Here is a 21,923-nt window from a genome sequence, read left to right as displayed (position 1 = left end):
TGGATCAGTCCTGGAGCATTTCAAAACATAGTGGGAGTACACTTCCAGTTTGAAGCTCGCTGTTCACTATTTGAGGACAGGATCTATACGAAATCGGGTAAAACAGGATATTTTAGTTTTTCTCAGGTGTTTTCAGGTTTTTCGGGTGTTTTGTTTGATCTGCTTTTAGTGCTCTAAGTGTAAACTGAACCAAGCCCACCTTGGTTACACAAAGGGGTTATTTAAATAGATTCTTAATGGAGAGGAAAGTTTTGGCTTTGAGGACAATGGTCAAGAAGCACTGTCCTAAGAAGGAGAATTTGGACCCTCGAAAGTGGACGAGACCTGAGACTGTGCAGGGGTTCGCTGACTTCATACTGAACAAGCATTCGGACAAAGATACGGACAACGGCTTTGATAACAAAGAGATGTGTGAGTACGCACAACGACAAACTGAGAAAAAGGTGGAAAAGTTAAATACATAGAAAATGGCTTTACAGAACATTGAGATTATGGGACATGATTTTGTACTGTGAAAGCTGGAGTTAATCATTAGTTATTCATCATGGATTCCCAGAGCGTGATAGTTTTCTTTCCAAGAAACACACTGTATTTGCTCAAGGCTGAAACCTAAAGCAGACACACACTCGTCTTGGTTTACCTTACAGTATGCTCCTGTTGACTCAAATGCCGTTGTAGATGGCTCACACATCATCTGGATTCATAGAGCCCTGTAAATGCTGTTAATTCTATTAAATATTACATATATAAATAGCCATATGTCAAATGCTCTGTCTGCTGTGTTGTGCAGTGCTTGACGCAGAGAAGCAGTTTATGGATGCAGCTAAGAAAAACGATGTGGAGACGATGAAGACTCTTGGAAAAGGGCTGAATGTCAATGCGAAGAATGTGGTGGGTGTAAAAGCAGAAGTCCTCTATCTGCATCTCAGTATAGTGACTTGTAAAAGATAAATAAACAGACAAAGGCTGGTACTTTCTGGGACTTTTTAAAAACCTATATTGAAAGGACATTTTACTGATTATTGTGTGCCTCAGCATAATAGGACTGCCCTTCACTACGCAGTAGCTGGCAAAAACATGGAAGCTGTGCAGTTTCTTCTACAGCGCAGGGTTAAGGTGGACCCAAAAGACAAGGTGAGAGGGTTTGAAATGTCTGCATGTAGGAAAAACTTTAGCCATAGCAGCTTATGTAATGTTTTTTTTTTTTTGGTAATCACATCTTTCTGTTGTGTGTCCTGTGCCTGACAGTATGGCGTGACACCCATTCATCTGGCTGCCTGGTTTGGCAGTTTGGACATCCTGAAATTGTTAGTGCGGGCTGGAGCTGAGCAGAAGGTTGAAAACACGGTAAAGAGCAAGAAGAGTTTTGTCCTACTGTTTCTCAGTAACTGGCAGAGAAAAATACCCAGAAACTGGGCCATTTGTCTTTTTATTTTATACAGCATCTCCTCCTCCTCCTGCTCCTCCTCCTCCTGCTCCTGAGGCATGTGTTGACTAATTTTCATCTTCCTGGATTTTGAACCCAACATTAGTATGCTTGTCTCGTTACAAGCCTCACTACAGATGTTTTTTGTTCTTCTTGTTGAATATCCTTTTGTTTCTGAATGTGACTCAAGTCGAATCCCTCAAAACATTGGATACTTCAACTTCACACTGCTTGATTACAGAGAAAATGTTTTCTAAATTATAAACTTGCTTTTGCCACCTCAGGAGGGACTGAACATCATGCACTGTGCTGCTATCAACAACCACACTGAAATTTTAGAGTATATTATTGACGACCTGCAGATGAAAGAACTAGACAAAGATGACGAGGTATCTGCTTATTTCAATTCTTATTTTACGTCTGTTTAATTCACTGTCTTGGCAAATCGTGTAGGACTACCAAAGCACATGCGGTAAATGAATCAATTCTTCTATTCCAGTCAGGACACCAGGCATTTGCATTGGCGGCAGAGCATGGGTGCGTTCAAATGTTAGAAATGCTGATGGATCAATACAACATGGCCACCATGAAGCCCAACAAGGTGTGTCTAGACTTCATTTTGTGTCTTTTGGTCTGTGTACAAACATACATACTGTGCGTGTTTTTATGCAAACGCTTGTCTGAGTACACATTTGCGTGTCACACCTGCAAGAAAGCTCAAAGTCAAACACTCTTTGATTCTGGTCGCTTCCCTCCCTCCCTTCTGCCAGAGAGGGGACACGCCCCTGCACTTAGCTGCCAGGAACAACCACTTGGATGCCGTCCAACTGCTGCTGCAGCGCTTTGATACTCGGGATGAAGTCAATATGGTAGACAATCAGTGTAAACATCCTCTCTATCACGGCTTGGTTTGTGACAGTGTGTACTCAGTGGCTAATCCACTGCTGGATGGTGGCTCCACTTTGGATTATTTAAGATATATCAAACATGTACTGGCTACTATCATATAACAAGGCAAACTCTGCTCTGGTTTAGACTTCAGCTCTGGCTGGAAGGTTATACTTGATAAGATTCAATTGGTGCTTCTGATCAAATATTCTGACTGGGATCATCTGAATTACGATGACAGCCGTTACCCGTTACCTTTAACAATTGAAAATGTCAAACAGACTCCCCAGAAAACTCATCTTTATAATTGTGGTCCACCTAGAAAGAATTAACTGCTTCTGTTATGGTTATAAAGCACCACCATTTTATTAATTTGATGCGTCCTCTGTGTTGCAGGATGGTGAGACAGCTCTGTACCAGGCTGCAGACAACGGTCAGGAAGAATGTGTTCTAGCCCTGCTGCAGGCTGGCTGTGACCCCAACTTCCTCACAACGGTAACACAGGGCACGACACCGACTTAAGCGTTAAAATCACTGACCTGGTACCCTGTGGTTATTGGTTCCTTGCTGTGAAATATTTCAATGGGGTTTATCCCTCAGGCAGCATCAAACTTAAAGTGGTAAATAATGTTTTTTGTACTGATGCTAGACGTACAGCTAAGCCTCCATCTCTTGCCTGTCTTGTAGGACAAATGCAGTGCTCTGCATCCAGTTGCAGAAAGAGGAGACACGTCTCTTGCCCAGCTCCTCCTAGAGTACAAAGCTCATACAGACTTTAAGAATCAGGTAAGCAGACACGAGCAAGGTGGCAGTGGTACACTCCTTCGGGAAAGTTTGGAGGCAACACAGATCACACACACACACACACACACACATCAGCTGTGCTGCTGATTGACACGCTGCCTGGAAGCATATCACTGAACTTCACATATTTTTCTTCTAAGCTAACAGTTCACTTTTTTGGGCTCACGTTGTGCATCAGGATATTTTTACTCTCAGCACCTAGATGCTCCGCTCCACCTGGCAGTGAAGAACAGTCACATCCCTGTCATCCATTCTCTACTGAACGCTGGCTGCGACATCAATGTCACCGATAAGGTAACACAGTAAAATCAGATATTAGCCAAAGTATTTTTGAGAAAAAGTTTGCTGCAATGTACTCCCCTGTCTTGTGCTATAAACTGTTAGAGGTCCCAGACTGCTATGCATCTTGCTGCAGAGCTGTCCAGAATAGAAGTTGTGGAAATGCTTCTCAAAGCCGGGCTGGATCTGACACTCCAGGACAGGGTACAAATTCTCACGTTAAATTATGCTCCTTTTTTCACGCTTTATGAGGACTTAATCCGTCTAGTCAGATCAAAAACCCATATGTGGTTCTAATTTAATCCATAACAGCAGCATGATACATTATAACTCTTATTCCAATTTTGATAGCTCACAGCTCTAATTAAAGTTTGTGTATTCTGTTGTACATGTTGAATTCGGAGTAGCAGGGTAAGACCGCTCTGGGTGTGGCAGTCAGAGCAGATGAGGTGATTATTGTGGACATGATCATCAAAGCTGAAAGATACTACGCCTGGAAGACGGTGAGATGATACCTTTAACTTTTACTGTTATCATGTGTGCTTTCATCCACTGCTGAAACCACATAATGAATAATTACATTCATCACAAATGATTCATTTCCTAACGTCACAAACTAGATTAGATTAGTTGCCCCCACCCCAGGAACATTTGACACCCAATTTACCATCAATTTAATTACAGGTAGGCCTGATTCCCTTCCCTTCTTGATTTTCAAAATGTTTAATTCTGGCATTCATATTGCTAATCATGTGAGTGTCTTTCCAATAATCTCTTCCCATGGCCCTGCCCTCTCTGTAGCTTGTGGCCTTTATCAATCTGTTGATGTGATTTAATTGCCCTTTCAGGCCAACCCTGAGCTTAATGAGAGTGTTCACAACGAGTACCCTCTGACGTTTAAACTCGACCACCGCTCTGAGACCAAGCAGCTACGTTCGATAGCCTGGCGCCTGGCGTACGAGCTCCTGAAACCAGGGGACTGGAAAAGACTGGCAGAACACTGGAGCTTCACTAAGGAGCAAGTGTCGGCCATTGAGGAGCAGTGGACAGGTGCAACAGCTCACGCTGACTGGACAGGCTTTTGACTGAGCATTTGGCAATTCTCTGACATACTACAGACTTAAGCCTCTTGTTGCAAAAATGTTACAAAGTTGAAATCCCTGAACCTGCAAGGAAAATCTGGCAATGAAAAAGAATATCCTTGAATAACTTTATTTTTTAAAACAGAAAAAATAAAACAGCCAGTCTATTTTATCTTCCATTGCACAGGGGCAGTCTTTAGGATATTTTTACTAGCTGAATTGTTTTCCTGACTGCATAGTGCTGTGTGTTTGACCACAGGTCAGCACAGCTATCAAGAGCACGGTAACAGGATGCTGCTGATCTGGCTCCACGGGGAAGAGTTGGCTCAGAGGAGTCCTGCTAAAGAACTCTACCAGTGCCTCATCCTCACGGGGAACAGGAAAGCTGCAGGTACATTCAGTTAACATTTTACTCAGAACAAATATACTGAGGAATCTATAAACACGTAGCTCTGCTGCCTGGGGATATGTGCCAAAATTTTATTACAGAAAATGTTCTTTTGTCTCACAGATAAGATTCGGACAGAGGCAGAGAGTACAAGCACTAAGACCTGCAGCATTTCATGAGGATGAACACTGCAACATATGGACCAACAAAATGAAACAACATAATTTCCAACTACTCATCTGTACAGGACGTTAGCAGTAAAATAATTTATTTCAAAAATAAAATTGTGCGTCAGATCGTTAACATATGGCTTTGGTTTAGTAAAGTTAACAACCTGTGTTGTTGGACGGTCCGTCTCAAATTAAAATATCAATAATGCATTACAGTACAGTCTCACCTGTGCATAATTTAAAGTCAAACTTTTTTACAGAAATAAATGTTAATTTTGCTATTCTAAACTCTGTCCAGCTGGTGATGATTAAAAACATTTACATGCACTGTTCTAAACACCTGTGTCTATGTAGAACTTTCCTGAGAAAAATCCTATTGCTCAGGAATCAAACATTCACTTCAAATGTAGAGAGCAAAGGCAAATTCATTCCAAGATCTCAAAATAAATGGACTTGAAACTCATGCCACAGTAACTATTTCTAGGATTGTTGCACAGGGTTTGTCAAATTTTAAATCTAGACTAGGTGAGAACACTTTCTGAGAGATATGCGTGTGTGATCAGTCAACGACTTTGATGGCGTGTACATGGCACGTGCTGGTGTGCGTCCTGGAGGAGCTTTTGCCTCCGGTGGAGCTGGTGCCCTGTTGGGCGGATCGAGGAAACTTGGCAGCCGTGGCTTGACCGACAGTGAGCTGAAAGAATGAAAATTAAACAAAAGAAAATGTCCATGTCATATTTCAGTTTCACGCGATGAAAGGTACACAAGTAACACTGGTGATCCATGCCCATACCTGTGTGACAGGATGATGGCGTTCAACTATAACAGAGCTCATGGGCGGAGCCACACCCATCACCTGGAGGTTGCTGCGTGCAGCCTTAGCAACGTCAGAATGAGCAGTGATGCGAGCTGTGACCGTCTTTGAAGGTTTTTGTTGACTGGCTGTGACAACACGACCACTGACCTGAAACAACACATGTTTTGGACATCATGTATAAATGTGGTTAGTGTAATAGAGACTTATCTTTGACTAAACTAATCCACTAAGCATTTATTCAATGATAAAATTACGAGTAGCTGTCGTGAAGCTGGGCATCGTCACTACTTGTAAGCCCCTTGTGCCAGAGTCAATAGATGAATATGTCTAATGCTAACCTGTTTGTGGGAACTTGCAGTGGCCCCAAGTGGGAGTGAGCTGTGCACCACTGTGGTGGGAGGGAATACCTCTGCCCTGGACATCGGGGCACCAGATCCCACCTGAGGAAAAGGGAATCAGGAACAGGAGTGGGATTTACAGGAAGTGTGTCAGAGAGCACAGAGAGAGTACAGAGAGAACTTGTACATAGTAGTTAGTAATAGTATTTAGTAATAATTGTCAGTGTCTCACCATATCCTCTACTTCGTTGTGGGAAGGGTCCGCACGGTCAAAGTGGACTGGGCTGTACCGTGTGGAAGAGGTAGGATATGGTTGAAGTTGAGCCATTGTAGGCTCATCCTGGGGGGGGGGGATATCTACAGAAAGGAAAAAATATTGATTGAGGCTCTGGCACAATATATTCTTGTTATAAATTTGTAATAATTACAGAAAATCACTCATTTTAAAGATGAGTGTTGGACCGGAATTTACAAATGTTCTGAGTCTATCCTAATCAGCTGATTAGGAAATATCAATAAGTGGTATCCTGTGAATGAAAAGCCTACAGGTTTGATATCTCCTTTTGGTTGAACAGTTTTAAAAACAGGGGCCTACTCATTCAAATGCTCTGTGAACCTAAGCACTGTTGACCTGTTGCACCTTTTGTAGGCTCCAGGTTTCTTGTAGCTTTGCTTGTCAGAATACTTCTAAATGACAGTAATAACATGATTTAATAAAGGTTGCATAGGACGATTGAATTTTTCCAGCCAATCTTTCAGTGTCACATCAAAGTTATGTATCCTGTCCAAAGTACCCCTCAGTCAGCACTCAGCATATCCATTAGATGAGCAAGTGAATGACTTCAAGAACAAAGAACAAAAGGGACAAAGACCCCGTCCACTCGGCTCATTCATAAATCCACACAACTGTCAATAGTATGTGGCTGCGCTCTTTCGGAGAAATGGTGTCTCTGTCTTTTCTTTCTTGATAGCAGCCTTGAATCAATACAGCGCCGAGGCGAGGCTAACAATACCTTTATGGTTTGTTGTATAGAGCAGGGGTCTATTTTTGTAATCACATGACTTGTGATTGGGATAACTCAAGTTTTAATGTGCAAGTTGTTTAAAAATATGAACACGCTATAAAATAGGTTTGTGTGGTCATTTTGTTACAGACCATCATGAACTGGGGGTTGCTCTGGACGTCCGTCTGTCGTGTGGAACATTCCGAGAGCCTCTATGTTGAGAGCACAAACTCCCCTCATGAAGGCTTTCTTCATAGATTCCTCATAGCGTTCTCGCTCTAGTCGTAGTCTCTGAATCTCTGCCTGGGCCTTCTCTATGGCCTCACAGTGCTGCAAAGACAGGTAGCAGAGTACAGACAGAATTGCTATCTTTATTCATTTATCTAATACTGACAACATCATTGGATTTTGTTCTTTTTCTTGCTTTCAGCCTTAGGTCTTTGTGTTTCACTCCTCCTATTTCTTTGTTGCTTCCTGTCACACTGTCTCTATCTACATACTTGCTCTACATTGTTTTTAATGCAATCTATTGTTCAAATGTATTACAATTCACAGACTAGACCTTTAAAAATACATGTACCCATGTAATTACTAAATGATGGTAACCAGTGGTGCATTGAGTCTGCTTCACGACTCAGCTCTGTGAATGTACAATGCATCTTACTGACTACAGACTGCTGTGATTCCTTTGGTAAAATACCTCACTGAAGTAGTAACGCGCTGTTTCATATGCAGGTCCTTCCTTATTTACCTCTGCCAGTTTGGTCTCATACTCTGAAGACATGCGGGTGCAGACCTCTTCAGCCCTTGTACGGCAAGCCCGCTCCACCTTGACCTTCCAGTGTTTCTGGATCAGAGAGTGCCAGCCAAACCACACCTTCTTCTTCAGCTGCAAATTGTAGTGCCTCTGTGCTGCTTGAGCAGCATAAGCCTGGCCGGGAACCACAAGACCATGAAAATATTCACAAGAAAATAATTACACCCACAATTGATTCTTTTGCAGGTGCAGTACATTTTCCCTTGTGGTACACTTTTCTGTGTGGGGATTTAGACAAAAATTATCATCCAACAAATTTTATATTTCAAAGAAATTGAAACAGCAATTTTGTTAAAAGAAAAAAAAAAGAAACTCGTTGATATTTCATGCGCTTGTTCACTTGATATGCAGTATGAGCAGAAAGAGGACTGTTAATCAGGGCACTGGCAAAATTTCACATGTGTACATGTTGTAAGAGGAAATATTTGTTCAAAAACAAGGCATGCGCATGTAACGTGTGCTGATCGTTTGCATAAAACATTAAGCTGCACTGAAAGTAATCTAGCAATGTTGAGATACATTCACTACCAGTAATTTTATATGCATTACTAAAAAATATACATATATGAAAATACATAAATTATACTATGTGACTGAGTCAAAAGTAATGAGTGAAACTGATGATTTAAAGAAATATGTCTAGATACCAGTAAACAAACAATATGCAAACACAGACACCGTGTAAAGGATCATGTAAATGTGCTCCGTGCATTAAACAGGCAATGAAATTTATCCTGTCAAGAAGGGAGTTAATTTTTGCAATCCATACAAAAGCCAGTGAATAGTTTTCTAACTTATGGGAAACACCACAACGTCACCGGTGTACCTCTTCTTTGGCCACAGTGTGTTGGATTCTCCAGTTGGTGAAGGCCCTCATCTTTTCAATCTTTTCTTTTTGTCTGTCCAACACCTGGCTCAGGTTCACAATCACCTGAGAGAGGACACATCACAATAGGATAGTAGCTCAGTCCATAGGGACTTGGCTTGGGAACTGGAGGGCGGCTGGTTTTAATCCAGCACAGACCACTAGTAGCTGGAGAGGTGCCAGTTCACGTGGAAAATGTACTGCACCTGCACCGAGGTGCCCCACCATCAGCGTGTGCGTGTGTGGAAAAAAAGTTTCCCCATTAGGGGTTTAAAAGCATTGTTACAGCGTTCATTTAATACAGTAAACATTCTAAATAATAGAAAGTAACTAGAATTTAAATCTCCGTCTGGTACTTAATCCATGTCCAACCAACCAGAACACAATTTACTGGGGAAAGCAAAGAAATAAACATATAGTCACCTCATCTTTTCTCTGGCTGGAAGTCTCATAGGTGTGTAGCAGCCCCTTCAGACTGTCTAGCTCTGACTTCAGGCCAGCTGTCTGGGCTGCATACCTCTCCCTCTCTTTTCTCATCTCCAGCTTGTGCTGCTCCTTGAACGTCAGCTTCCACTTCCTGAGCTCGGTCAGTACATTTGACTAATGAGGGAGTAGAGGGCAGGACAATCACAGTGTGTTCATTATACAACTTTAGTAAATATGGACATATGTAAACATATCTTCAGATAAACAGGTGCGTCAGAGTTTTTTGTCAGTCACAGGAATTACAAAATGTAGGAACGTGACAAATCTCAGCTCTAGTCTTGTTGGATTAATTTCTGGTGACATCAAACAGATCTGTGGTATAGGATTTGGTTTGCGGTTCTGATGTGAAGTGACATTTTATGGACATACAACTCATTCAGCACATTCACAGGTCTAAAACCACCGACTACCACACGCAACCACCAATGCACCCATTTATCTTTCAATGGCTACATTGTGACCTCGGCTAAATTTCTACAGGGTGAAACATAATCAACACCAAGAAATGTGACAACGTTTGACTTATTTGGAAGGTTCTTCTTGCAACAACAGAGGCTCGCAAGGAAACAATTCTATCAGTCAAGAGCCCTAAAGGAGTCTCCACGTCTCATACTACAGTCAATGGTTCTTCACTGGCTTTTTCCAAGTCAAAATCTACTCTTTTATGAGCTCTGCCCAGCAGGTGATTGGTTGTTGTCTGCCCTCCATGAATGAAAAGGGCAGGAAGGACACCAGGTACTCACCTTCTCCAAAATCACAGACACCATTAAAAAGGTCACTGATGCCATAAAGAGGAGAGCTGTCATCCTGCTCAATGAGCCTTCATAAGACTCCAACACTTTACATTCCCTTTATAATCTCTGACCTCTTCCTCACTATCGCCTATGAACTCTGTCCACAGTATTTGTTGCATTGAATCCATTTCAGTTAGACTGTATGGAAAATGTCAGTATATAAACCCATAAAGTAGATTTCAGTTGCTTGTACGTGCACAGCATGCATTTTGATAATTATATGTGATCTGAAAAATACAGTGTCAGTGGCATAAACATGAACTCTAAGGTAATTTTTAGGATTTAGGATAACTATATTTTGGAATCTTCCACCACACACTACTTTAGGTTTTGTAAACATGCTAAAATTTGTATGTTAGAAACGGCCTAATTTGCCAATTAATGCTCTGTTGACATTGTACCACATATATGACAAAACTCTTAATCATGATTACAATACATATTTTCCTCAGCAAATCAGAAATTCAGTTTCATCATTTCAGTTTTTCAGGAACAAAACTGCCAGTTTGGGTCTATTTTTCCATAAAATGCTGAAGCTCAAAACACAGCACTGCTATTATCTTATTGCATACTGTATAAATGAAAGTAGTTATTATTCAGCTATGTCAGTCCTATTTATAGTCATATGACATTATCTATGGTCAGCTCTCTAGCAGACAGCAAATACAAGCCATTAAATTGATGGATTGTGGAAACAGAGTCTACAGTAAAATGAAGCAGACTAACCTTCAGGTTGTTGCTCCATGTGTCCACAATGTTCTCCATCTTTCTTATATTCTCCTCTGAGATAAACATCTCTGTCACAGCAGACTCGAAGGGGTCTGGGCTGTTTGCCCTGGACCTATCAGACGCCACCTGTAACCTGTCTGAGAGCGCTGACGCCCTGCCAGATGACCGACCTGCCATGTCCTCAACTGGAACGAAAACAAAAAAGAAAGAAACACAGACAGACTAAACAGTTAGATAAAATTGCAACTAGATGGCCTTTGTATTTTTAAGATTATTAGAGATTAAGGTAAATTAATATTCACTTAGATATCAGATCTCACTCTTTTTTTAATTCAATTTAAACCAACCTTGAGAGGCTCTTGAGTGTGTGCGGGGCTCAACAATCATGGGAGAGGGTGGGAATAATCTCACATTCCTGCTGGAATGCCTCCCATCTTTAGTTTCAGTGGCAGTATCTGACACGAGACAGGAGAGGCGAGGAAAGAACGTCAAAGAGAGAAACACAATGGAAAATACATAAAAAGGGAATGTTGCTAAAATAAATGTTCACCTATAAAGTCTATAAAAAGTCAGAAAACAAGAGACATTTTAAGAACAGAAAAGGTGATGGCAAGAATGCTGAATAAGAAGAGCACGACTCCTCGTCCAGGAATGCATTTATGTCAATATCTTAATTAAATCCTGCAGGGGGAAGAGAAAGCCAGCACTCTAAAGAGCAGCACGGGCAGAGTGCCAGGAGATCATTACCAATCGGCCGTCTGCTTCCTACATCCCTGTGCACTACTCCATGACAGTTAAAGCACTAAACCTCCAGCGAGAGATACAGCTGGAGCTGGAGCAGGAGCTGGGTGGGGGAGGGGGAAACTGATGGACTGTTTAAGATGTGGGTATCATAGGGGAAAGAGATAGGGGGTTCAATCTGACAGACTGCTATCATGTGAATCTTGACTAGACTGGTTTACACGCCTAAAATGTGAAGCCGATAAACACACACTTTCGTTTTTTCCATGTTGTGAGGCCAAATCCTTTTTGACAGCTGATCATTTGACGGGGGCAGTGTCTGTTAGAGCTCAAGTTGTGTTTCTGTCAAAAAGACTTAGTGAAAGGAAGCCAAGATACCTGCTGGGCGCTGTGATTTTATGTCAGCTTTTCTCTGGGGAGTCCAGCCCTCTGCAGACAGATGTGGGTTGCACAGCTGCTGCAAGTGAGCACTGGTGAGTGTCTGAAGCTTAGGGGTGACCACAGCATAGCGGAGGAGCTCCTCATATTCATCCTGTTGATCCATAAACAGTGGGGGGAAAAAACACCAGTGGGCTCGAGTGTCTATTGATCTTTTTTTCAGAAAAATTCAACTTGTTTTTGTCAAACAAGCTTAGGGTGTTTACGTCCCTGACTGCTATATACAGTTTTCCAGTAAGTCCATTAGGGCAAGCAACACAAATAAACAGGTGTTTCCCAGTTCCCAGTTTAACAATATCATGTGAATCACTTACTGGGATGTGAAACATGTGTTGATGGTGAAAGTTGCTATTGAAATTGGCTGTTGCAAACATTCGCAGTCCCAACTGCACTCTGGAGATGTGCGCCACAATGTGGCCTCAGATCTGAGCGAAGTCACCAGTACATACAGGCACATTAATTGTGTGTTTTTTTTTAAATCACCTGAAGCTCAGAGGAGACGGAGCTGCCCGGATCAGAGTCCTTGGGCAGAACAGGACTGGTTGGTTCCTCCTCGTCTGACGACATCTAGACAGAAATATGCATAGTGGGAATGGTGTTAGTTTAAGGAAACACTACCAACAGCACAAGATAGCGATGTCAGGCCACAAGTGTGCCTCACATGTAAGTGAAATGTTGTAAAACGTACTTTAAACTGAATGCTGAGTATATTAACTTGAAATATTTGATTCTTAATGGACCATAGGACACTTATGGTAGTCAGGGTTTTATGCAACAGACTTACTGTCTTTTGCACATGGTAGTTTAGTACCAACTGTTATACTTGTTCAGATAATGATGAAGCAATACTGTTAAAAGCTGCAAGCTACTTTTCTCGGTGTATAATTTCATCTTTCATTTCATCTTATTCTATTTTAAGGTTAAATATTTGTGTATGTTCTATGTGTGTAGCATGAAGGGGCTCCAACTTACATTTAATTATGCAACCCTGAGTTAAAAAAATGACAAATTAATGACCTTGATGCTGTATATACAGACTAAACTCGGTAGCAAAGATATTGTATAATAATATATAACAGAGAAGCTGCATGAAAGTGGTCATAACCATGTACTGTACCACAAAACCCACAAAAACATATCTGTTCATACATCGCAAAACATGCAAACAGCAGCTAACATTACAATGTAACACTGGTTCTTTAATAGGCGAAAAACAAATTCGCTAACTCGTACATTTTTTTAGCAAAGCACACCACGCCAGACCCTACAGACAGGCTGTAAAATAGGAATATGCCAGTGTAACTTTCTCTACAGTCACTGCTATCCTTAGCGTTGCGTGTGTAAAAACAAAATCACACGCTTCCGTTTTGGCTGCAAAGCCGAAAAACACTCTCTTCGAAGAGGCAAGTCGTGCTGTTTTACCGTCTCTAGGAGTAAATTACAACGTACCTACGCAGACAGATATACAATAACAGTGCTTTCGAAAGTTTTTTTTACCTGTTTTATATTTCTATGCAGGCTATTGCCCTTCTTATTCCGTCAGTTGGAAAGTGCTTGCTCTGCCGTTTCAAACGGACCGACTCTTAAACAACAGACGCTGTGATTGGCTACTTTCCCTCAGCACCTTGCAAACTCGTCTCTGATTGGCTGCGGTGTTTCCAAGGTAACGCTAAGCGGAACAACGCTGAGCTCACCACATCGGTGCCCAGTACAGTACAAACAACAAGCCCTGCTCGTTTTTAACATGGCAACTTCCCCAACTCTGACATTAATTTACACTTCGCTCGAAAGGCCCTGACTCAAGGTTTGGCTCAACATCACTTTACAATGGTTCATGCTGTTAGTTTATGGTTTGATATGAATTTTACGTTAATAACAACAAAGGACGTTTGAAAAAAATGTTTTCAAGCAAATCTTCAATTGGCAGAAATGCTCATTCAAAGCGCAAATGTGGTTTCCAACCTGCGTTGTGTGTCCGGTAGTCTGACAGACATCAGACGTCCGCACAGAGATCTGATTAATCTGATTAAAACTGTCACATGGAAGACTTACCTGACTAAAGAAGGTGTATGTTATTGGAGAATACCACCACCCTGTGAACCTTCCTGTGGCCATTTCTCTGTTGTTCACTGAATTACAGCAATGTCTTAACCCCCTGAAGACCTTGTGCTTGGCAGTATTAAGACACATATGTGGCAGTCCCTGGTTAGGACGGACTCCAGAGAGAAGAGACATATGGTGCCTCTCAGCCTTGGCAGAGCTGCAAGCAGCACTGTTGGACTGGAGCCTCCTCACCACCTGGCTGAGCGCTGACACTACTTCACCGTCCGAAGGTGTCCTGTCAGCTTTGTTTTATGACCTGCAGGCTGACTCTGAAAAGGGGGGATGAATGGTTGTGACAGTGGTGATGGCTCAGTAATCCCTCCAAAACAGCAGTTTGACAGCTGATTTCAAAGTGTTGTGGTCAAGGATTCAATCTGATTCATATCAAATATAAATCATAAATAAACAGATTGATTACTTAGTGTAAGCAAGGCCTGGCGCAGACACTGCTCAGTGCATAAACACACACACACACACACACATAAATTTATTATTACATGTCTTGACAGTTGATGCCGGCTGTGAATTTGAACCCGAATTGTGAGGCACAGAGGATAATCCTTGCTGCTCTGTGGGGAATGGAGGTTTCCTGTTGAATGACAGGAAGACGTGGCTCCAACAGATTACTTATTTCCATTTCAGAGCGGATGATTCACATGTTTTGAAAGGTTTAGGTGATGTGTTCATCGCAGTTTCTCCTTTAGGGTGATTTTTGTCATCCCAACTTGGCTTGTTAGTTTCTCTCCTTATTTTAACACGCCATTGATGTTAAACTGCTTGTCTGCTTTTGTCATAATAAGGACTGGTTAGGCACAGACAACTGCAGGGTTTTGTGAGCTTCATGGGAGGCCCAGCATTTTAGGCATATGTACTGTATCTGTCTTACTGGCAGCACTTTAGTAACACGATACATACAACAGCCAACTGTTAATCTGGTATAGTACCCAGTCTCTTCTTGTGTGATATCAATTAATTGCAACCTGTTAGTTGCCCCATGTGGAAGTAAATAAAGTTACACTGAATTTAACGATCTCTCAAATCTATATAATCTGTATTCTCTTAATTAATACGAATCAATTATGATCAAAGGACTCAATCAGCTATCACAAGTGTCTTCTGACCCACATGAGTACATCCACAGATGAAAAAATAAACGATGGCTTAGAAGTGAGTTTAAGATGCAGACAGACGATAGAGACAGACCTCCATTCTGTACCCACTCTGTATAATGTTTTCCTTTTGTTGCAGACAAAGGTAGTACACCACTGTCGATAGTGGTTGGATTAAGGCCAGTATTACTGCCTCAAACCCTTCTTTAGATCCCTTTCGTAAATTTCACCTTCCTTTCAGCAAGAAATGCACCTGGGCTTGAGTGTCGAAATGGGATTCAGCTCACATTCTTCTCTCATAGCCTGTTCAATCTGTTCCAGGACAATAATCACAATCCATTTGACTTTCTTCCCCCTGGTGTTTTAGCTCAGGTACGTTAGACTATTCAGGACCTTGCAATGGTAGACAGAACAGAAATTAGGAAATTATGTTCTGTGCTTATATGAGCTGACTTTGTCAAGGAACTTTTCCTTACAGGACTTTTACATTTTGTTTCACAGATTTTAGAAATTCCCAAAAATGTCATCAAGTCCTGTTCAGTTTTTTTTATGCATGCCTAAATTCGTTTTTACATTCCTGTTGTGGAACAAGATTACAATCTTGGTGTCAAATTGTTTCTGCTCTTGATCGATTTTTAGTCAGACGTATTTACAGACAGCCATAACTCCTCAAGACAACAACTAATGTGCTATCATCAATCGTAATGTTATCAACCCATTTTTCTCACATATGAGACAATGATGACCTCTCACTGAATGCAATGTTGCCAGAACTCATCTTAGAGTTATTCATAGCTGCCCGCTGTTTTCAAATTAGTTTTCATTACATTTTGATGGACCAGGACTTCCCCCTTGGGCCACTCTAATCCATCACATCTCTCTATCAGTGACACCAGTGTCCTTTTGTTTTGCTTTCAGAACCAAATTTTCCAAGACTTGCAAATACATCATGGCCACGTCGTTCACACTGAGATAAGATGGTGTTAACAACGAGGTAACAGACAACAAGGCTGCATAATTTCTGTCATGATTGTGTAACATATCCATATAGTATAATAGCTGCTGACTGCAGCATACAGAGGTCAGCCATATGAGTGCAGATGAGCAGTGGAGGCTGAGAGAGAAGATGGAAGCTAAATCACTTAGCCGGAGCTTCTATCTCTACACGGCAAAAACAATTTCCATCAGTGTCCACATCCCTTTGTTATAATCTGGATGATGATAAACAGCAGACAGTTGTTCCAGTCTACCTCCACCTCTCTACTCATTTCATAAGAAAAGCTGGCACTGCAAGTACTACAGCCATTTTAGATCTTGGGGCAGTGGGATAATTGTAAAAAAAGAGGTGCTGTAATGCAATACAATTGATATATTTGCATATGTTTATTGAAACATTACATGATGGTCATGCAACACAAGTTCAATGGTTTTGTATTTGGTTGATAAAAAAAAAACCCCACAAACTTGCACATTATGTTTTGTATATCATACCTAAGCATGCCTTCTGTGTTATATAAATTAAGTATCATATAACATAGACCTATGCAGAATGTCAATCATATTTAAATCTATGTGAAAATGCACCAAGAGGCATACTTGCATTCTGTGCATTACTGTGAAAATGTAATGTATTACATATATTTCTATATGTAGTACATGACTTGTTCATGTCACATCGCGTAAAGTGCATATGTGGAAGATGAGATGATGTCTAGCAGGACACACTGTAGGAGGATGTGAGTTGCATGGCCAGCAGGGCTATATGGGGTTCCAATAGTGTCACTTTCTTATTACCTCCCACCAATAGCAGGCTACATTTACTGAATGTGGCATGGAAATTCATTAACTTGACAGCTAGTCTTCACACACACATTTAGTATAAGAGCCTGCATGCCCTGGGAAATATGAATAGCATATTTATGGTATTTTCACTGTAATAAAAAAAAAAAAACACTGCAGTTCATGAGCATGCTTCTTGCTTGTGTGCATGTCTATGTGACAAGAAAGAGAAGAGTATAAGTCTCCCAAGAAGAGAGAGAGGAAGCGTTGGCATGTGCAGTGGACTGTGTGTGTGTGTGTGTGTGTGTGTGTGTGTGTGTGTGGGTAATTCTACTGTCCTGTACATTACGCTAAGTGCTCCTCAGCTCTCCAGCAATAGTAAATGGAGCCTCATGGCTTGAGGGGGGGTTTGTCTCCCAACTTTGAATCAAAAGCAGAGTGTCCCAAGCCCTAGGTCACTGCTTCTGTGAATCATCAAATTCAAGGGATAATAAAGATAGATGCCTTTCCTTTTGTTTGCCTGTGTGTGTGTGTGTGTGTGTGTGTCTTTGATCACTTTTTGTGTGGTGTGTATCTTTGTGTTCACTGTATGCATTATTTACGATCCCATACAGTATTCTTTGTGGCACATATGGTGCACAACCAGTGTCAAAGCCACGTCTCTGTGTTTAAACTCAGTAAGCAAATGCACAACCAGGCTGCGCGATTCACTGCATTTCCCACATGATGAGTATTTTTGGAGCTATTGAGATTTAGTTTTTCTAAAATGAAAAGGAATCAAATGGGCATGGTGTAGTACTGTACATCAAAGAGCTTGCTGGTAGTCATTTCTGCAGTGGACTGAGTGTCACTGGTAGAGCTGGTTTAGTTTGCAGGCTTTAATGACGTGAATACTGAAAGGGTGAATGTCCCTGTGCTTGCATCAGTCCGTCATATCTTTTTTTTTCCCTCCCTCACTTTCTCTAGGAACCACTCACAGGTTTCAGAGGCATTACGATCTGACATAGCAGGCACACAGGCAGTCACTGCCTCACACTTCATCTAAAGAGCCTACTTATTTCCAAGGGCCTGTGTTCGGTTATGCAATTATTGTAACAGGATTGTATAATCTGTGTGTGGTGTTCGTCAATAGTGTTACTCCCTCTGTGATCAATATTTATGTCCGTGGAAAGAATGAAAGTGTTTTGCCGTACATAATGCATAATGCTACGTTATGTTGTCAAATTAATCTCAGTGGAGTGTAAATGAAAAACAGGATATAACACGAGTAAAAATTATTAGTTACCGTGATACCTGAACCGTAAGTGGAAACCACGAGTTGTAAACAGAGAAAATATCATAATGAAAATAACCACATTAAAAGTTAAATGCAAAATGAGAGTTAAACGTAAATGATGTAAATGTGGTTTTCTAAATTCTGGAGATTGCCAGAATTTGGGCACGAGCACTGAATTTTGCACATGTTCAGGTTGAGTCATTTACATCAACAAGTTCACCTGCGGCCTGGGACGGTGTAAGGCCAGTATCCCATTGTATTATCAGTCAAACAGGACAATCAAACATCTCGTGTATAGTGTATAGGTAGAGGCGATCCAGGTCCAGACCTTCCTGTTCTTGTCCCATTAGGGGTCCACATAGTGACCATTTATCCAGACATGAATGACATGCAAGGTGAGCTGCGTCTCTATAAGCTGACATGGTCATGAGGTCATGAACTGAAAAAATGTCTCCCTATGGGGGAGAAAATGAAGAAAAGTCGAAGTCAAAATCATTTTCTCACAATAACTCATCATTTTTTCTTTATATGAGTGCTTAGGTATCATGTTAATTTGTGTTTTGTTTTTTGTTCTTTTGTGGCAAACTTTTCCATTTATGATAAATTGTCTTTATTGGACACTTTACTGAGCTCTCTCTTTCAGGTGTTTGAGTGAATCTCACCTGGAATCAAATGTAGGCAGTTATAAGGGCACTGATGGAGAGATACTGGGGGTCAGTCGGAGAACAGTCTCAATTGTTTTGGGTTATGAATGTTGGCTGTGGGTACATTTATGGCTATATGTGTATATATTGGTCCTGGCAGTGTGTCAAGTGTTCGGTCCCCAGACTGAGATGATTGTATTATTTGCAATTAATTTTTTTCTTTTTTTTTTTTTACATATGCTATAATACCCAACATGCTTTCCGTGACTGGCCAACCTATTTCTTTAGGGGTATTTCTGCCTATGAGTATAGCTGTATGTCATTTTAAGGTTTGTCACGTGGAGGGCAGTTTCAGGATATGAAGGACTTTGACGACAAATAAGTTAGGACGCGGAGGGAAACTTGTTACCTTGAATTGTGCACCTGGAATGTCATTTTGCACCTGAACTGTGCTGTGGCACCAGCAGCCAGACAGGTGTCGGTCAAGCACCACGGACAGATGCGGTGGTTGACATGCTCTGCGTGTCAAGGTGAGGTCCACTCTCATCATGGAAGCAGGAATGGATGGAGGTGCAGACGGACCATCCAGAAGTAAGTGCCAGAAAGAGGAAACCACAGCGTTGTTAAACATTTAAAGACGAAGCAGCAGTTTTGCCAAAACGAACAAACTTTTTTTTATTTTATTTTTTATGCCCTGAAGCAAAAGGTCTGTTTTTCAAGCACTGACCATTTCCCCTGCACTGAAACAAACACTCATTGCCCACATTCATACTCACAGTTTGTCTCGTGGTGGACGGACGGGACTGTATCCTGCGTAAAATGAGACCTTTCTGATCTGTTGCAGTGTTTTCCAGTCCCCAAACTAGATTGTTCCATCAGACGGAATTAGCCGCATCACTCAATGAAGTACAATTATTGATTACCCTGCCCCCCCCCCTCTCCTTCTCTCTCTCTCTCTCTCTCTCTCTCCCTCCCTCCCTCCCTCCTATCTCCCTCTTTCGCTCTCTCCTTCCCTGAAGTACTGCAGCGAGGGAGGACTGCATCGGAAAAAAAAAAAAAAGCCCTCTGTCGTGCGCCGCCAATTACCTCAGATCCTATTCTACACTAAATAAGCCCACAAGATTTTTTTTTCTTCCTCCCCCGTAAAGCCAAAGCCGAGTCTGATGCAATGGGTGACTATCAGCTCAGTCCGCTCTTCTCGCCGTAAATGACGGTAAGTAATTACTACTTTTTCCCTGAAAACATGCTGACTGTGTAACACGAGTTAGAGTTAGAGAAAACAAAAAACAAAAAAAACAACAACACCCCAGTGGTTTCAATGAACTGTTTTATAATCTGCTGTTTTAGGACTTCCAAGTGCGTTTATTTGCGTCTTACCAACGATAGCTCCAGCTACCAGGGATGCCCTCATTATTTATTCATAAATTTGTGCATCATTTGTTTAAAAGAAAAGTTGGGATTGTACATTAAATATGCATCCACGTGATTCTGATGAGTGCAAAGAAATCGATATGATTAAGTGAAAGTGGGCAAGCATGAGAACTGTCTCATATGAGTAGAAATGTAGAGTTTCACTTCCAGTCTCCTTACAATTTAATTCATTCAGTATTCAAGGGTGTCATGAATGTTTCTGTAATTCCTTCATTTACATCTTGGTTTAAAATGTGTGGCGAGGTCTGTAGATGCATTTGCTTACTGGAACTGTTGTTTGTTACCTTTTTATTTGGTTGTTTTGCTCCTGACTGGTGCTCACTGTTTGCCCATCTTTTTATTCACCAGCATTTTGTCGGTGAGATACTTGTCCTTGGCATGAGTTTTGTAGTTGCTGGCTGCGGACTGTGCATGCTGTAGTGCAATACAGCCACCTGCCCTGGGGCAGTTAAAGCACTCTGCACTGCCGCCAAAAAGAGGAGAGGATGCGGGAGCAGGCGACTGACTCATCCGTGAATTGCACCTCAAGAGGCAGTGAGCGATTGACAGGCACACAGCCGGTGAACTGGAAATCTGTGGCAAAGTGCTTTGTTTGCAATCTGAAGGCTGCTGTAGTAGTCCTGCTGGGTTTACACTGAAGGCATACATCAATGGAAAAGTGTTAGATGAGGTGAAGTGATTGCAGGTTGCAGAATTCATTCCTTTGGCTCACTTCTCATTGATTTCATGTTGATGTAGGTTTTTTTTGTTACTGCCACGGTAAACAAGAATCTCATTGTAATTCAGAACACCCCTCATCGGCATTCAATAACATTTCCATCTCAAGCATCCACTGACCTGTAATTTAGTTAGTGTTCCTAAAGTTTATGCAGCATCACACAAGCTATTTTGAGAGGAAGACATTTTCTATCCCAGTGTTTCACTGTAGGAAGGAAGGATCAGAGGACTCCAAGTACAAAGTACGCTGTGCCAGTGACGACAGGGTAGATATGAGAGCTTCACAAAAAGATTCTGTCTGCACATTTTGTTTGACACGTGCAGGCAAACGAGGAAAATGGACGTTTAAAAGGAGAAAACTTAAACCCAATAGCACTGTTAACATTACGGTAAAGAATCTGCTTGTCATCCTCGGGTCCTCCAGAATGAGAACGCATGACTTTCTTCCTGAAAGCGACTGAGGATGTGGTTTTTTTCCTGTGAATTCTTACCTTTGGGAATTTTTAGCACATGTATACACAGCCTCCAGCATAACGTCAAACAGTTGGACAAAATGAACAATTAATTGTAAAAAAAAACAAAAAAAAAAGACCAGTAAATGTGCCACATCTTGGATCCCTTGCCTGGAATAGTAGTGTTATTGCATCATTGCTACATAAAAGTCTGCACCAGGCTGTGGTGGTGGCACATTATGTTTTGTATCTGCTATGTAAGCACTGTATTGTGTCAGCAGTGAGGTCTGGCAAGGCGGGGAGACCACATGTTTACCAAGAAGATCAAACACACACCAGCCTGACG

The 21,923-nt window shown here is 41.5% G+C and overlaps 2 protein-coding genes across 2 annotated transcripts; one reads left to right on the top strand and one right to left on the bottom strand.

Annotated features, from left to right (window-relative positions):
* Positions 1-236: 236 nt before the first annotated feature.
* Positions 237-5,122, top strand: ankdd1b (ankyrin repeat and death domain containing 1B). Its single transcript, XM_070833758.1, has 15 exons — positions 237-411; positions 791-891; positions 1,036-1,134; positions 1,249-1,347; positions 1,711-1,815; positions 1,926-2,027; positions 2,197-2,295; positions 2,711-2,809; positions 3,002-3,100; positions 3,314-3,412; positions 3,503-3,601; positions 3,805-3,900; positions 4,246-4,447; positions 4,739-4,870; positions 4,991-5,122. Exons 1-15 carry the CDS (start codon positions 237-239, stop codon positions 5,044-5,046), a joined length of 1,662 nt encoding a protein of 553 aa, XP_070689859.1. The 3' UTR covers positions 5,047-5,122.
* A 152-nt stretch (positions 5,123-5,274) lies between these two features.
* On the bottom strand, positions 5,275-13,634 carry poc5 (POC5 centriolar protein homolog (Chlamydomonas)). Its single transcript, XM_070833757.1, has 13 exons — positions 13,564-13,634; positions 12,550-12,633; positions 12,007-12,160; positions 11,235-11,342; positions 10,885-11,072; positions 9,302-9,478; positions 8,840-8,944; positions 7,948-8,127; positions 7,349-7,526; positions 6,425-6,549; positions 6,193-6,294; positions 5,831-6,001; positions 5,275-5,731 (listed from the first exon to the last, which is right to left on the bottom strand). The coding sequence occupies exons 2-13, from the start codon at positions 12,631-12,633 to the stop codon at positions 5,597-5,599; spliced, it is 1,707 nt and encodes a 568-aa protein (XP_070689858.1). The 5' UTR covers positions 13,564-13,634; the 3' UTR covers positions 5,275-5,596.
* Between the last annotated feature and the right edge of the window lie 8,289 nt (positions 13,635-21,923).

This window comes from Pempheris klunzingeri, chromosome 7 (assembly GCF_042242105.1).
Source record: "Pempheris klunzingeri isolate RE-2024b chromosome 7, fPemKlu1.hap1, whole genome shotgun sequence".
NCBI lineage: Eukaryota > Metazoa > Chordata > Actinopteri > Acropomatiformes > Pempheridae > Pempheris > Pempheris klunzingeri.
This window is presented reverse-complemented; position numbering and strand designations above follow the sequence as displayed.

Bases quoted from the DNA above. Each gene is read 5' to 3' on its own strand.
- ankdd1b (XM_070833758.1), top strand. From the start codon at position 237: ATGGAGAGGAAAGTTTTGGCTTTGAGGACAATGGTCAAGAAGCACTGT. The intron at 892-1,035 runs GTGGGTGTAAAA...TGTGTGCCTCAG, and splicing joins ATGTCAATGCGAAGAATGTG to CATAATAGGACTGCCCTTCA. The intron at 4,448-4,738 runs GTGCAACAGCTC...GTTTGACCACAG, and splicing joins CATTGAGGAGCAGTGGACAG to GTCAGCACAGCTATCAAGAG.
- poc5 (XM_070833757.1), bottom strand. From the start codon at position 12,633: ATGTCGTCAGACGAGGAGGAACCAACCAGTCCTGTTCTGCCCAAGGAC. The intron at 11,343-12,006 runs GTATCTTGGCTT...GTCTCGTGTCAG, and splicing joins AAAATCACAGCGCCCAGCAG to ATACTGCCACTGAAACTAAA. The intron at 5,732-5,830 runs GTATGGGCATGG...TCATTCTTTCAG, and splicing joins GCCATCATCCTGTCACACAG to CTCACTGTCGGTCAAGCCAC.